Here is a 17,808-nt window from a genome sequence, read left to right as displayed (position 1 = left end):
CTATTTTCCAAGTGTTTTAATTTGACAAATTTAAGTGCATAAAATCACCAATCTTGTTGCTTTCATATAGATTCAAACCTGTTTTATCCTTAAAAACTTACCTTGCCACTTGTTTAAGAAATCATAAAGAACCAGCTTCAATTCAAATTTTCAATATTTAAAAACAAATTACAGAATTTAAAAAAAATCACCATTCTGTCTCAAAACAAAGTAATCTCTATCACTAGGAAAGCTTAAGTGAATTGCATCAATTTTCACAGTGTTCCACTGAAGGCAAGAGTACAAAAGTATCATTTCCTATTACACAGGTAAAAACAAAGAGACAACCCCACAATTTATTAATGGGGTTCAAAACAAAAACAGAGATGAGTCATTCAACAAATTTTTACAGTGTATTCTGCTGAGCATTGGTACTAGAAGTTATCAAGTCCAGTTTAAATAGGGCTACAAAACCAATGATGCAGTCGATAAAGATTATTATAGTGATAAAATTAATGTAATAGGGAGTAGAGGGCTTAAGGATTATCTTAATGGGGTAATATCTTGATCAGAAATCACAGGTTCTACCCTGCGCACTGCCCTTCATTGGCAAAAACACAATTATGAATAAGGAAATATTTCCCCAAGTGATCATTGTGGGTACTGGGAATGCTGTGGCCTAGCCATTCTCAACTCTCCTAATCCTTTGTAATTTGCCGTTCCACCAAGTATCCAAAGCTCCTTGGGCACAGACAAGCTGGGTGCTGAGGTCATGAAGAATCTGCTTTACCAAAGACCTTACCTTCTACACTGGACATTGTAACAGGAAGTCATATATAAATGACAAAAATGGTATTTATGTTATGTGGGAGAGACACACAAAGTCCAGCACATAATATCATTCTTTCTAAATCCTCTCAGAATGTTATTAGTTGCTATAGTAACAACAAGAACATCAGTTTATATAAATACTTTAAAAATATTTTTGGTATCAGAACCGTTTTTGCTATTCTTCCCTACCTTGAGAATAAACAGAACTAGAGGGAGTGTGTTATGTTGTGAGCAATGTGAATGGCTTTTGATTTAACAGACATTGGCCTTATCTGGCATCTTGATGCCCTTTTTATTTTGATTTTTTTTTAAGGAAAGAAGGAAAAACACAGTTAAAGGGTCTAGTTATTCTATGTTATTTACTGAAAATGTAATACATTCCTTAAGTAAAAATGTTCTGACCCAAATTTTACCAGGAGTCTTAGATGGATTTGGGTGTAGGTCTGAGAAGAAACTGATTTAATCAGTAAGGAGTAAGAAAGAATTTATATTCCTCAAATACAAATCATGTCATTACATTGCCCAAAATATCAATTGGTTATCTTGTGTCAGAGCCAAGATTTTACTTGATACTTCCTCAGGTTTTTGTATAAAAATATAGAATAATTCTGTAGAAAGCAAAACAGAAGTTTCATCATGATCTTCACGGTATTGAATAAGGCATTAATCATGTATTATTTTCTGGGAAAGGAAACAATCTACATGAACTCTAGAATTCTAATAAATATTTTCTGTACTCATTTTATTTACAGCTCAATTCTGTGACTTGGTGATTCTTGGTCATTGAATTACAAAATTAATCTGACATAGGAAGGAAGAAATTCAATTAAAATAGATCCTAAATACTTAAAAATTTTTAATGTATATTATATATTTTTTCCTGAATCTTTACAGTGGCTAATGCTTCAAGAGATTGATAAGAATAATGTGGGTTTCCCCCTTTCCCTTAAAGAAACAAACAAAAAAAATACCTGGGAGCATGGTTAATCAGAGGCTGTGGTTTATACTTTGGAAAGTTGTAGTTCTTGAATTCATCATTTGAAGAAACACCTGGCCAAGTTTCCTGAGATGGAGTTCCTGAATTTAAAAAAATTATATAAAGATTTTTATATAGGCAAATAGATACAAAATAGGCAGACTAAGAAAGTGTCTTAAAGAAGAACAATTTACATTTAGTAATTAATTTAACTATTTTCACTGGAATGGAAATGATGGAAATTGTAAACATAGGGACTTCTTTTTGACTATGCAATGAAGCCATAAAAATGATGATGCCTAATTTGCACATAAGCTAGAAATATTTACTAGTAACATACTAAAGGTCAATTTTCAATAATATTTCTCTTCTCTGTTCTTCAATAAAAATCTTTATTGCAAAGGTAGATCTCAGAACTCAGTAAAGTCACCTAGAAAGATCTATCTTTATCATAATTATGCTGATCATAATTTATACCAGAATTTTATGTTAGTCTCAGTATCAACTTTTTAAATACATTTTTTAAAGATACAATGTTTTCTAGCTGATCAATTGTAGGTAACAAATCATTGGGAAAAGATTTCTTCTGATACCTAGCAGTCGGAAAATTAAGTGCAGTTCATCTTCCACAGTTGATCCTGGAAACAGAGGTCTTCCAGAAGCCATTTCAAAGAAAATGCAACCAACACCCCTTTAAAATATATCATAAAAAACAAAAAACAAGCAAAAAAAAATAATGAGTGATCCATTTATATATTACTGAAACACAAGAATCTTTTCTTTAGAGTGCCTCTCTGGAGAATTTTACACTAACCTGCCAGAAAATCTCCAGTCCAACTAAACTAATTTGCTAGTATTTATCCTACTGCCTCAACTTCCATATTGCTGTACTCCATTTTTTCAACATAAAATGTCCAGCTCTCCTTTGCATGATCCTTAAAGAGTAACACAAACAACAGCTAGTTGTGATTTAATGCTTACTATGTGTTAGGTAGTGGGTAGCAGGGCTAGGGAGAAGCAAATTATTCAATATCTTTTTATGCAGGAAGCAGAGGGGGAACACATAGGTGCAGGGTGAGGAGCATGTGAATGTGTGTATGTAAAAGAAGGAAGAGAAATGTGTGGAGGCTCAGATAATGGATGCTGTCTTCTAGGATCTTTGTGAATACATGTATAAGACAGAGTCTCTTCCATTCAAGGACTCACAATCTAGCAATTGTATATAAAATTAAATTTTACATACTATGTTATATAGAAAGTATAATGATGAAATCCCTATAGAAAACAGTATGGCAGTCCCTAAAAATAATTTAAAATAAAATTACCATATCATTCAGCAATTTTACTCATCAGTGTACACCCAAAAGAATTCAAAGCATGGTCTCAGAGAGATATTTGTACACCCATCTCCAAGGCAGCATTATTCACAACAGTAAAAAGGTAGAAGCAACCCAAGTGTCCACTGACAGATGAATGGATAAACAAAATGTAGCATACAAATAAAATGATTATTCACCCTCAAAAATGAAGGAAAATCTGACACATAAAAAAGTCAAGTACCTATCTACAACATGGAAAAACCTTCATTTACACTAAGTGAAACAATACAGTTACAAAAGGGCAAATACTGTATGATTCCACTAATATGAAGTACTTAGAAAAGTAAAACTGAGAGAGACAAAAAGTGGAATGATGGTTGTCAGAGGCTGGAGGAAGGGGGAAATGGGGAGCTGTTTTAGTGGGTATGGAGTTTCAGTTTTCCAAGATGAAAAGGTTCTGGAGATGGATAGTGGTGATGGTTGCACAACAATGTGAATGTACTTAATGTCAGAGAATTATACACTCAAAATTTGTTAAAATGATAAATTTTGTTATGTATATTTTACCACAATTTAGTGAGTAGCCCACTTAGTTAAAAGGGAACAACGTGTAGAGGAAGAGTCTGAAATAAGTTGAAAAGATAATTTAGAAACATTTTATGGAGATCATTAAGTATCAGATTAAAGTGTACCTCATTCTACAGGTAATGAATGGGGAAGCAGCAAAGGTGTTTGAGTATAGGAGTGTCACGATCAAAGTGGTACGTGAGGAAGTTGGCCATAATATTTTCACTTTGATCAACTTAAAGCAAGTGGATTTTAGTGAATATTAAAATAATGACAAAAATAATAATTTTGTTTCAAATTACTACATAACAGACACTCTTCTAAGTGCTTTATATATATTAGCTCCTTTGGTCTTAACATGATCTACTTACTATAGTTGTATAGTAGTTACATGGTTATATAACTGATAGTAGTAATTGTTACTATCGCCACTTTCTTAAATGAGGAAACTGAGGCATACACCAGTACTTTGAGTAAGGATATTAATGTAGTTACGGTGGGAGAACTGGTATTTTAAGCCTAGGTGATCTTACTCATATGCCTGAACTCTTAATCATTGCTTATATTGTGGCTCTTTAAAATATCATGTCCTTACAAGTTAAATATTTATCAGTATGCTCTTTGTTAATGGCTATATTCTTTCAAAATTACACTGGCAATAACATCTGCATATATTTACCACATATCAATCTGTGTTGAGTACTCTGAGGAACCGAGAAGCACATCAGGAGGCCGGTACCACAGCGTGACAACTTCATTTGAGTATGTCTTTGTGGGAACTGACTTGGCTCTGGCTAGTCCTTCATAGGAAAAAGAAAACAATTAAGAAATAGTCAAAACTGATTTCCCAGCCCATATTCTCACCATGACTCCAGTCACAAGAATTAGTTTTATGAATTTTTTTGATTGTGCCAAGTCCTGGGCCAGCAAATCCTCATGTAACTAAGCTAAATTATTCCACTATCAGAAACTGTGCTTACTTTTATGCATGTGAATGCACCTGGTACAGTGTCTAGATTAATTTAAGAATCCTTCCGTCTGTCCATGAATCATGATGACAAAACTATATCCTAGCTGAACTTAAATTAATGCAAAATAGGCCAATGACACTGAGTTAATTTTACTTCTTATGGCTACAGGCTTTTGTCATCTTTTAACCTGATCCCTACTTTCATTTGTCATACCAATTCTTATCAAAAAAACATGAAGCTATTAGTCCATGATCCTGTTTAGTTGTATAAACAACTTCCTTGTAGCCATCTATTTAGAGAAAGTTTCCTTGGAATAAATTACATTGCTGTTGTATACTTTCTAAGTTTTAAGTTATATGGATAATTTTAAATAAGATGGATCCCACTGCCTTTGGATATTAGTAATTGCTGTTTCTGACATAAAACATATGCCATTCCTTTGCCAATTCTATATGGAATTCACTGATTATCCAGAAATAGGCATGAGTTCCCAACTTTATCTCACTAGCATGAGAGAGTTGTTTTTACTACGTCCAGGCCTCCAACTTCTCATCATCTGAAGAAGCAGCAACTTTAAAAGATATCTTAAGAAATATAAATTTATTTTAACATAGTTTATTGCAAATAAAAATAATTCATTTTTTAGGATGTGATTTTAGTTATATATAACTATATATATTTGATTAAAATATTAAAGAAAAATATTATAGAAGGATAATACTTTATTAAACTGGATAAAGTCACTCAAATGAAACTAGAAATTTAAATTATTAGGCAGCACTTATATACTATTTTTGTTTAGTAAAATGACTAAAGCGTGTGACTGTAACAATAATGACACTGTCTTATTTAATCGAAGTTTTATTCTACCATCTCAACTTGGTAAATTAAGCTCAACAAATTATTTTCCTACCATTTTTAGTAATTAGCAAGATAGGGGCAGTTTTCTGCTCTCTCTTCTTCATAGTAACATGGGGGTTAAAAGGGGGCAAAGGATAAGGCTCCAAGTTTGCTTATCCTACAATCTAGCATCAAGCAATTGCCAGTTACACTTTCCTTAGTACCTTACATTCTTGATCCTGAGAGAATTCTGAACTAGGGTACTTGTTTAAACAAGCTCCTGATTCACAATTAGAATTTCAGTATTGGCATGAGATGAAAGAAACTCTCTTCCAAGCCAAATTAATTAAATGTGAAATGCTATTATTATACAAGCCATTTTCTATTATTAATGAAAATGTCTGTCTGCATCAGTACTTTCTAGAGCTGAATTTTATCAATCATAGGAAAAGGGGCAGAACTTTTTATAGGGATCAAGAACAATTTACCATAAAATATTCAGAATTACATGACCTTCCCTTACCGTCCTAAGTATATTTACTAGGCAACCAATAAAAAAAAAAACAACTGAAAGCAACAGAGACAAAGTAGATTATACTATCTCATAGCATAATCAGAATTTCTTGTTGGTTTATGGGGAGATAAAACTTAGCTCCAGAGGTTAGAAGCAAATTTTAAAGCAGTTATTCTCTCAAAACAACTTCCTTGCAGCAATCCATTCAGACAAAGTGTCCTTGGAATAAATTACATTGCTGTTGTATACTTTCTAAGTTTTAAGTTATGCGGATAGTTTTAAATAAGATGGATCTCACTGTCTTTGGATATTAGTAATTGCTGTTTATGACATAAAACACATGCCATTCCTTTGCCAATTTAATATGGAATTTACTTATTATCCAGATATAGGCACGAGTTCCGAACTTTACCTCACTGGCAAGAGAGAGTGTTGTTTTTACCACCTCTCAAAAAAGTAGATTTTTGATGATCCTTGTCATTCTTTTTGAATTCCTAATAGCCTAACAGGGTTTCTTTATCACTGCCATTCATTTTGGGATTAAAGAATAAGGAGCAGTAAATGGAGCTTGGCAAAAAAGACAAAGAGAAAATAATTACAAGGAAAATAACAGAGACTATGCCCAACAGATTGTATAATCTATGTAACCATATGCAAATAACATCAATTTCTTCTTTAAATACATATGACCTAACCATTTCCTTTTTAAGTAAGGAAATACAAATAACAACTTACCTTTCAAACAAATGGTGAAGTGTTAAATGAGCAAAAGCATAAGAATTTCCACAATAAATTCATCACTTAATAACAGACAATTTTTAATCTGAATTTTAATTAAATACTCCAAAAGCAAAATTGCTACAGTCACTTATGGAAAATGACCAATGCCAATTATGGAAAATTGCATGGACTTTTTAAACTAAGTTCTATTAAATTACTCAAACTCTCAGAATGTAGAATATTAAAAAAAAAATCAAAGCAACTATACAAAGTTCCTTTAATATAAAAAAGTTTACTTGCTAGAGCAAAAAGAACATGTAATTTCATTTTATGTTCTAATCCCTAAAAATTAGATTAGGTAAACAGCTACAAATTAAATTATTAAGAATATAAATAAATTACAAAGTCATAGTGGCAGGGATATTAAAGGAACGAACCCCTTTCAGTAATAGCATTTAAACTTTTCAGTCTCAGGACCCCTTTTATATTCTTAAAAATTATTGAGGACCCAAAGTGCTTTTTTTATATAGATTATATTTATTGACTATTTACCATATCAGAAAAACTGAAAAAAATTTACTTATTAAAAATACCATTCATGTTAACATGAGCATTTTTATGAAAAATATTTTTCTGAAACAAAATAAAAACTACAAAAAGCCTTGTTTTATATTTTTGTAGTCTTTTAATAGAAGACAATTGTGTTCTCATCTGCTTTTGCATTCAATCTGTTGTGATATATTGCTTTGTAGTATATGAAGAGATTCAGATCTCACACAGATATGAAGTTGGAGAGAGGAAGAGCATTTCAATAGCCTTTTCTGATAATTACAGATATTCTTTTTTGATATAACAACAAAATTAGAAAACATTTAGTTTCCTAAAGATTATGTAGTAACTGAATTCTATCAATGAACTTTTTGTACTCTTGTTACATTGAAATTCATTGGTCTAGATACTACTTTAAAGGCATCTTATATCCATGCATGATTCTGTAATATCATTTATCAGTCATTTGAAAAATACTGGTTCCCTGAGTTATAGATATATTCTAAATGTTTATACATTTCTTCACAATATCAAAAAAAACCCCAAATTTGTTAATGTCACCACTGATTTCATTAGAAAAGTCTTTAAGGATCAGGAGGCTATCAATACCAAGCTCTAAGTGGCAGATCCAAATTTCCAAGTCCAATTTTTGCTTGAAAACTCAAATTTTACTCTTGGCAAGGGGTATTTCCAGTTGTCTTCCTTGAAATGATTAAGTTCACTTGATTTATTTTCAAGAAAAGTCTGCCAAATACCTAGATCTGAGTAACCCCAGTTTGTCTGTTGGTCATTTTTTTCAAGTAAAAATGATGTTCCTTGAAAAAAAGTACTAGTTCAGCTACCACTCAATCACACAAGCAACTTTTCATTGAGATAACCACAGGATTTCTGGATGCAGCAAATGCATTTTATGTATACTTCCTGTTTCATTACACAAAATAGTGAAAAGTCATGTATTCAAATATGGAGATTTAATTAAATTTAATAAATTTTACTGCTTCATCAAATACTTTATTTTTAAGTGTAACTGACAATTTTTTCCTACAAGTATATAATGGTGAAGAATACAGTGATTACTAAGTATATGGCCTTCATTTTATACTAGGGCACTACAGGCATTACTAACCCTTATTGCTTTTAGATCACTAGTACAAATATTAACAAAATGAAAAAAGAAAGTAACATCTAATATAATTTTGATAATATATCTCAGGACCACACCTGAGAACCAGTACCTTTTAGCACTCATGAACATAACTCACCCACCAAAGTTTTGTCAAATATCTTATATCCATGGGCTATAGGGAAAGTTTCCAAACCCACATAAAAGCAATCATACGATGTCAACAACTGCTGTCTTAAAGGTAACCACCTGGAACTACTTATAAATATCTCATACATTCCTTACCAAAATCTGCTAGCTTTAATTCTCCTTTTTCATTAATGAGGAGGTTCTGCGGTTTCAAGTCTCGGTGCAATACCTTTCTTCTGTGGCAATATGCCAAACCACGTAGAATTTGGTATAAAAACAGCTACAGAAACAAATAAATAGAAATTAGTCTTACAGATAATGAGACATAACTTTGGTATAAATGCAAATTATGGTAAACAGAAAATCAAGTGACCTAGAATAGTCAAAGGCTAAAAAAGGAACTACATTCTTAAGCACAAAGCCTTTTCCTTATATACTTTTTTTCTGAATTTCAAATTTACTTTTCTATTTGAAGCATCTACCTATTTATTTAAGTCTGACAATATTTATGAAAATACTGAAAATAAGGTGAAATGAAACTCTGTTATAGTGTAATGGTTCATTTGTTATAGAAAATGTGAAAATAAACACATCCTCATAGAGGCTTACAGTTTGATCGTGAAATTCTTGCCAAAACAACCAACCTTTACATCCTCCCCTATCAAAAAAAAAAGAACCTGATCTAGCAGTGTCTCTAAAATAAGGCATTGGAATTGGTGGTTTCATGAAACTTCTGAGGTGTCAGAGAGAATGGAGCTGCATGGCTCTAGCAAATTACGTGCTATAAAAATAACCTTGAAACCAGCTTCTATCATCCACCTTCTGGGTACTTTACTTTCAGCACCTCCTACTCAGCCTTCAAATTCTGCTATGATTCAGAAAAGGGAATTAAGCACTGTAAAGCTCCAAATGACTCTCTGAAATAAGCAATCTCTGTAAGGCTAAAGGTAGACTTTTTGTTGTAGATTTTGGTGGAAAAAGGGATGTGAAACACAGAAAATCTTTGATTCTTTGGGGCTAACAAAAAAGCCTCAATTACAGATAATTTCAGAGTGTACCCTCGGTTTGCTAAGGTGAAAAAGAGAACATTAGAACAGTGGGAATAAGACAAGGCAGCAGGTCACAATAATAGGCCTGAAGAAATTCTAAGCAGCACTTTCTACACTCTATATATTTAATGTTTTAAAACTCTAAAATTACTATTTCCATATATTCCTATTACTTTTTGTTCGGAAAATATAAGGGCTAAAAGAACAAAGAATAAAATACTTTACAACTTAAGCCAGCCATGTACACCTGGCTTGAAGGAAAAAAAAAACTTGTCAAATCTTTGTCATATTATGATAATTAAGGACTTTATTTTCTTTCCAAATTATTTCCAATAGGAAAGCAGGAAAAACAAAATAGAAACCCAAACAGAAATATATGCAGATGAGATTCACAACACCTTGCAAAACAAAATGTAAAATATGAACACTGTTCTCATAGGATGTATATGGAAATAGACTTAAAGCCCTATTCTAAATTTTTAGCAATGTGCTATACATATATTCTGAGCTGTCTTTTAGTAAAATAAACTGGCTTTCCTTTATGTCCACCAAATTCACTATTTCAAAATATATATGTATGTTTATAGTTACTATCTACAGAATTGGAACTATCTCAAACACACAGCTGGGACAGCCACAAACTGTTGACTAAATTTTGATAAATAAATCTTTGCTAAATTTGGAGTACACCACTCAGGTCAAAGAAACCTACTGTAAGAACACAACTTGTCAAATGTTTTTATTTGATTTTACTTTTATTTTAGTTTTTGGTGTGATCTCGTACCAATTATTATGCCAAATTTTTCTGGCACTACTTGCATCTTTAGATATACAGATAAGAAAATATAACAATTATCCTACTTTTCCTCCTGACAGTGTACATTTGTATTTCCAGCCTAGAATCATAATACCCATGGCATGTTCCTGGCCTTAACTCATTAATTAGTAATTTGAAAAGTTGTTGTTTTGTAATTAAATCCACTTGAAATACGTTAGGGGAGTTTGCCATTTATAGGAAGCATTTTACAGAATACACTGATCATTTGTATTTATTTTAAACATTTGGATTTTGATATAACAGACTCGTGGGTTTTCTTTTTCTTTCAAGCAGAATAAATCTGTAAATGGATTCTATATCTATCTAGGAGAATCAGTGTTAAAATGTGAAACAAAACATCTAAGTACTTTTTAAGACTTTTAAAATGCAGCAGCTCTACAAAAAGGTCTGATCCTAAGAAACGCAATAATGTAGTAAACAGAACTTCTGAGTAAATATGTTCAGAGGACAACAGCCTATTTAAAATGCCAAATAAAAAATTCTAAGGCAGAATTAGTTAATATGAGGCTGGTATATTTCATTATGTAATGTAGTTCACCTATGCTTAGTGTTTGCCACTGCTTTAAACAAAATTTAAAATGCCACACTAAAAGATACCTTAACATTGTGCATACTCATGATGTTTCCACAGTCATCCATGTACTGTTTTAAGTCTTTATCCTGAAAAAAATACAGCACTTTACTACGTGATACATACTTCTCAGAAGGCATGGCTAATTTACTTAATAGCATTTAATTTTTAAAAGTAAGTTGCTTTTTGAAGAAAGATATTGAATGCACTACACATAATTTAGTAAAACACCAGTAACTAAACAAAAATGTCCCTGTTAAAAAATATAAGGTGCTATGTTTCATTACAGCAAAATTACTGAATTTTTATTAAATGCTTACCAGATATTCAAAGACCAGAGTCAAAGATTTATCTGTGTGAACAATGTCATGTAAGGTTACTATATTTGCATGTTTTAGATCCTTTAATAGTGAAACTGCAAAACAGAAAACAAAGGCAATTATTTAAGTCTGTGGTAGACAGCCTTTATAGAAACTGGAAAGTTTAATATATGAACTGAGTCTAAGAGTCTCTTAAGTTTAAAACAATAACTCAGCAGGGGATTTTGTAGTAGAAATTTAATAGAACTGATTTTTTTCTTTTTTTAGAAAAACTTACAATTGTCCCCAATATTACAATGATGCTCTCCTTAACATCTTGTTTTTTTCCTCAAATGTTAACTTATTAAGACTTCTAAGACTAATTCAGATATAAAATGCAAGGTACCTTCTTTCCCTCCAAATTGCTAGCCCGTTACCTCAAACCATTTCTGGATAATCTATCGTGTTAAAAAAATTGTATCATGATATAAATATATTTACATTCTGTATATAATAATTTATAGTCAGCTTTTCCCCCACATAACATTTCCCAATGTCAAATATTTGTCCATGACAATGATTTTTAATGACTTCACAGTATTTCATTATAAGCTATATAATAGTATAATTAACTAATTCCTCTGTGTTGAATATATCAATTTCAGCTTAGATATTAGCTTTTTTAAGGTCTAAATATATCTTCCTTCATCTCTTATTTCTATATCTGAGTTCTTTTAACTGAAGAAAAACCAACTCTTATAACACAGCTTAAAAATGTTCTGTAGAAATTCTGTAATACATTTTCCTCACACAAGATCAAACTATACCTTCTCTTATAGCTGTGCAGGGCGCACCTTCTTCATGTTCCAATCGTATCTCCTTTAATGCCACCAAATTCTCTGTCAATTTACTCCTTCCTTTATATACTGTTGCATATGTACCCTATAAAATACATTTTTGAAAGACACACCAAAAGTCTCATGAGAGTCTATTGGATAACATCTATAAATAAAGAGCCCTGACTAAATTTCTGATTTTTAAGCTATGTTAAATTCCATCATGCAAGGAAACTCCACTTAGTCTTGGTTTTCTCATAGCTGAGAGAACTTTCAGTTTCATATGCACAGCTTCCATACTCTCATAATCCTACAGAGGGCCTCAAAAGTATGAAAGCATAGGGAGAATATTGGACTTACTTTTTGTACTTTGTATCAGATTGGTAATTGGATCAATTGCTTAAGAATTAAAGATATTTTACCTGCAATGGTATGTGGAGATTAAAGAAACTAATTGAGCATATTAACTGAAAACTGAAACTATAACTAACACATTGTTAAATTAGAAAAAATTTACCTGTTCTCAGACTTTCCAGAATTTTTATATATTAACTCTCCTCTAAAAAAACAAATATATTCTTCAGGAGATTGCTATCATTACCAAGAAAGCCCTTAAACTCCCTTAACTCTTCCCTTAAATCTCTGTTATTATCTTTGCTCTTTCTTACCTTGGGAAGTAGATCATTTCAAAATTAATCAGCACTAGTACCAAGTTCAAGAAAACCAAGGTTTAGTAGCCTAGAATTTCCTTAACCTTCAATGACAGATGTCTTTATCTTTAAAGACAATATTTTGGTATTTCATAGGTTTGAACATATACAGCTTCCCACATGACAGCACAGAGAGCAGATTGCCAGGAGGCTAACTAACAAATAGATGCTTATTCTGTTACCAAGAAAGCACAGTATTTTGTGCTTCAATAAAAGATTACAAAACTATTTTAAAAAGTCATTTCTTTTCAAACTGATAGCATAATTTAAAAATAGGAGGATTTTTGCCTTCTAACATTCTGCTGTTTTTTCAGAACAAGATACAATCTTTCAGACAATAGTGCTTACATTTTTTTTTCCAGGTTGGCAAAAATTGTAGACTAATTAGTAGAGGAGTTGAGATGAACAAGAAAAAAAGTCTTACATTTTTTAAATACTTACTTACCTCTCCAAGCTTTTCTAATTTGATGTAGGTTTCCATTTTCCCAAATCCAATTTCTGACTGAAAGCAAACAATTATAAACTTAATACCCTTAAATTTTTATTCATCTCTTCCTCAATTTCTGAAACTCTCCTGCTCTCAAGTGTCTTGGATTATAAATCTGATTACAATTGAATTGTCGAACATCTTCCAAGTTTTAAAGTATACCCAATGTTGGAACATTCAAAGGTTCAAAAACATCAAAGTTCACAATTGAACCTGTCAACCCAACTTTTAAATAGATCAGTTAACATTCAGCTATAAAAAGTTTTGTTTTAAGACCCACATTTTAAGGTACTAAATAATTTTATAAAGATAACTACATGATTTTTGTTTTAACAAAACTGAAAAATAATTTTCCTATGTATTTTCCTTCATCAAAGTTTGTGTTCCCTAGGAAGGCCTACAAACAACAAAATACTACTTGTTTCAGGTAGTTTTCCATTTGATTGCTATTTTCCAATCAAAGTAGAATGAAAAAGACATCTGCAAGTTGCACCCTATTATATGGGTCAGGAAATGGCTGAAGAAGTAGCAATATAAGTCTAAATCTGTACCCCACCCAAAAAAGTAGCTTTAAAATTGAGTTCTCGATACCATTGCTTTTAAACTTTGAGCTTGTTTTGTTTGCCTGTTTTGAATGGAGTTAATAAATGAGGTAAATGGAATGCACCCAAATGAATAATGGAAATTCAGTATATTAAAACTAAGAACAAAAAAACAACAAAAAAATCTTTACACAAAAGATTTAGGATGAAAGAAAAATATATAGAAATAGGAACTTAGGGATTAAGAGAGCAGAAATAGAAAAAAAATTAATGAACAGAAAAGGAAAATAAGATTTTTCTTTAAATTGCTTAAAATATTAAAGTAATCTAAAGATTCTCTTCTCACTTAAGAGTGGTGCTAATGCCTTCAAATAAAGAGCTAGTGAAAGAAAATACAGTTGACCCTTGAGCAAAATGGGTTTGAGCTGCACAGATCCACTTTAACCCAGATTTTTTTCATTATGTATATTGGAAAATTTTGGGGGGGATGGGCAACAATTTGGAAAGTTTCTCTAGCTTAGTTTATTGTAAAGATACAGTATATAATACATATAACACAAAATATGTGTTAATTGACTGTTTATGCCATCTGTAAACCTTCTTGTCAATAGTATGCTATTAGTAATTAAGTTTTTGGGGATTCAAGTTATAATGCGGACTTTTGGCTGCGTAGGGGGAAGGGCCCCCAATCTCTGTGTTGTTCAGGGTACAACTGTAAGGTTCTTTTATGGGTAACCTCAACTCTCAAAGTTGTATAAATAATGCTGGATCATTAAATACTATGTTTTAGTCAAATTACAGAGCCTCAAATATGCATTTTTTTTCTGGAGGTGCTGAATGAAATAAAAATGATACTTGATCATTTGACTTAACATCATTTACCACTTTGAATAACAGGATAAACTACCCAAAGTTGAATGGCCAGAAGGCCCCTCAAAGGAATTGTTTATATTCTTTTGTTACAATGATATATATATAATGTTAAAAGTTTCACTACACTAATAAAAACTTTGTCAGAGTTGATATTATTGAATGACTGAAAATTTTTTTCTTTTTGCCCTCTTTAAGAGTTTTATATATATATATAAATATATATATATATATATTCTTTTATTTTGAAAATAAGATTTTGGAATCATCAAACACCATCCGCCCATGTATTGTCTTATATATATTTCAGAGATATTAAGTCTTTGCTTTTTAATATCAACAACTGTGTATTATAATAAAGCAAAACTACAATAGACACTTTCCAAATACAAATGGAGCTTTTAACTTTTCTATGGAAAATGTGGCAAACAGCCCATTATCTGGTACATGAGAGCCTGAATCTGAATAATCTTTTACTTTGTGTGTTTTTTTAATGGTCAATTAACATATGATCTTAAATAATTTACTTCAAAAAAAGACAAATTGCCAAGTTCACATAAACTATGATAGAATGTGTTTTTCTTATACCTCTCTCTGGAATTCAGGTGCTTAAATTCACAAATAAAGAACTATAACACTTTTGCCGTGAATTTTAAGCCTTGTGGCACATCTTTTACAAAGGAAAAAGAACTTTATGGAGAATAAATGGAAGACAGGATGAAAGAAATGAATGTCCCTGAAAAATTAATTAAAAAAAAACATGTGTAACAAATAGAGAGGCATGTAGAAAAATATGACTACAAGCTAGGAACTTTTTCTTAGGATCTGAGAAGTTTTCTTATTCTTTTGTCTTAAGAGAATACTAGCCCTTAGAACATCAAATACACTTAGGTTCAATGGTAGCTATGACAAAAATACTGAGGTTTGCTTTAAAAAGTAAGTATATTACAAATTAAAGACTTTAAGACAAAAATGTTATAGAGATTACTATATCATATAAAGTGTATAAGGAATCAACTGTAAGGGATGCATCAAAAATCAACATTAATAGAGTTACTCTTCAGAGAATGAAATTTAGTGAGATCATTCAAATACGCTGGAAGTCTGCTTTTTAAAAAGAAGGTAAATGTTGTATTATAATTATGAAGTCAAATTTAAATTTGAATAATCAATTTATGAAACAAACAGCATTACTTTATTTCACCCATGTAGGCAGCCAGAGAATTCAGACAAAAGACACAGTTACACCAAAGAACTGTCTGTCTAAACCTAATTCAAAGAGCAAAATATATATCCACTTCACTGCCCATTTCAATACTTCCAACCTCAAGGATTTAATTACAGCCAAATATTACTGAATCTTTAAATGGAATTTTTAGAAAATTATGCTTTCATTTTTATCTGCTGAACATGACAAGATTAACAATAGATATAATGACTAGCTTGTTGACATGCTCTCCTACAGAAATTATTCAGAGGACAGAGGACAAAGCTCATTTATTCAACATTTACCAAGCACAATGCTAGGTACTGGGGATATAATGAAGAAGACAGATATGATTCCTACTTTCATGAGTTCACAATCTAGACTGAGTTCCATCTTAGATTATTTAAAATATTTTAAAAGTTTCATAGAAACATAAATGACAGCTAACGGAATGGAACAATAAGCTTTATATATATATAGTATGTTTTAATATATAAAAACCTCCATAATTCTGCTTTCCAAACAAATGATGATAATGTTTTCTAAAACTTCACTGCTCTAAGAAAGCAAGCAATACTTGGCTTTTTGGCAGCCCCGAGCAAATTCCTGTTCAGATGGCTCTTACCATATAAGCACATGAAAAGTAAAAGAAAAAAAATCAAAATAAATTTTAATTTACAGTATCCTCTCTATAACTCAATGTAGCTTGTAAGTGGCATTGTTATAAGAGATTTCTGAATTACTTTGGTTCTAGCAACATAATCACTGTATCACAGTTGTGAGGATGTATTAATATGCTAGCAATGCAGTTCCAAGTGACCTTCAAAACATATGAAGTACATACAGAAGTTCTACAGATGCCATTCTAAAACTGAATGTGTATAGAAGAAACAGGACAAAGGGAGATTTTTTTTCAAATACCCATTTCCCTCCTTGTGAGAATTAGTTACTATTACTGATAGACATGTGTTCTATTTTAGCTATATGGGGGGCAGAGAAGAGACTAGAATCTCTATTCTACTTGGTAATTCGGTCTTAAAAAATTAGTTACCATCATCATGATACTATCTTAATTCTGTACATAATATGCTGAAGTAAATTGTCATTAGAACTCTGAACCTCACTTCCACACCCCATAACACATTATTATTTCTGAGAGACATCAGGACTTGATGCCCTATTTTCCTACCTATTCTTAGAAATAAGAAAGGACTGCATATGATGTATATGAATTGACAAAGTTATGAATGAGGAATCCAACACTCATTGTTTAGGAAAAAGTAACCAGTTGAATGAGAATTTGGGTGTAGGTGGTTTGCACATTTATTGTTCAGAAAATAATGGGGTTCTGATTAATGGCTTCTCATTTCTTTATAATGTAGTGGGAAAGATCATCTCCTTTGATCTGAGTGAGAGGGAAGGAGTTAAAGCAGAGAAAGACAGTAAGGTAGCCAAGCAATACTGAGGGTCTATTTGAGGTTTATAATCATGAATTTATAGAAGAACCAACCAGCCCTACTGTATAATGTATGTCTGGCCACCAGAAAAGAATTCTGTGACTTGTGTCTTAACTTCTACTCAAAGAATTTATGTTATTTTTATTACTCTACTCAATATATATTGCTTCTGAATATTTAAAAAAAGTTTTATGCTTTTAGAAATACAAGGTTAAAATTTTATACTTTATCTTGAAAAAGTATTTTTTTAGATGAAGAATATATTATTCATGAAAATATGAGCCTAACACATATGAAGAATATTTTTCTTTTCCCATCTTCTTTCCATCCACTTACTAACCTAACCCTTTCCCTTCATAAATCTAGAGTACTGGAAAACAATTTTCTAACATACTTCAAAAGAAATCATCCATTAGTAAGGTAG

General features: G+C 31.4%; 1 protein-coding gene across 4 annotated transcripts in view; it reads right to left on the bottom strand.

The window, feature by feature from the left end:
* Window positions 1-17,808, bottom strand: part of CDK17 (cyclin dependent kinase 17) — a 102,081-nt gene that overhangs the window by 6,706 nt on the left and 77,567 nt on the right. For all 4 annotated transcript variants that reach the window (XM_036891572.2, XM_036891571.2, XM_057486496.1 and 1 more), the window contains exons 6-13: window positions 13,267-13,323; window positions 12,103-12,217; window positions 11,297-11,391; window positions 11,003-11,065; window positions 8,675-8,798; window positions 4,352-4,472; window positions 2,380-2,477; window positions 1,782-1,887 (exon numbers count right to left, since the gene is read on the bottom strand). In XM_036891572.2, the coding sequence (XP_036747467.1) occupies window positions 1,782-1,887; window positions 2,380-2,477; window positions 4,352-4,472; window positions 8,675-8,798; window positions 11,003-11,065; window positions 11,297-11,391; window positions 12,103-12,217; window positions 13,267-13,323 (779 nt within the window). The remainder of the gene's footprint in view (window positions 1-1,781; window positions 1,888-2,379; window positions 2,478-4,351; window positions 4,473-8,674; window positions 8,799-11,002; window positions 11,066-11,296; window positions 11,392-12,102; window positions 12,218-13,266; window positions 13,324-17,808) is intronic.

Source organism: Manis pentadactyla, chromosome 10, assembly GCF_030020395.1.
Source record: "Manis pentadactyla isolate mManPen7 chromosome 10, mManPen7.hap1, whole genome shotgun sequence".
Lineage (NCBI taxonomy): Eukaryota > Metazoa > Chordata > Mammalia > Pholidota > Manidae > Manis > Manis pentadactyla.
The sequence above is the reverse complement of the archived record's forward strand: the minus strand, read 5'-3'. Positions and strand labels throughout refer to the sequence as shown.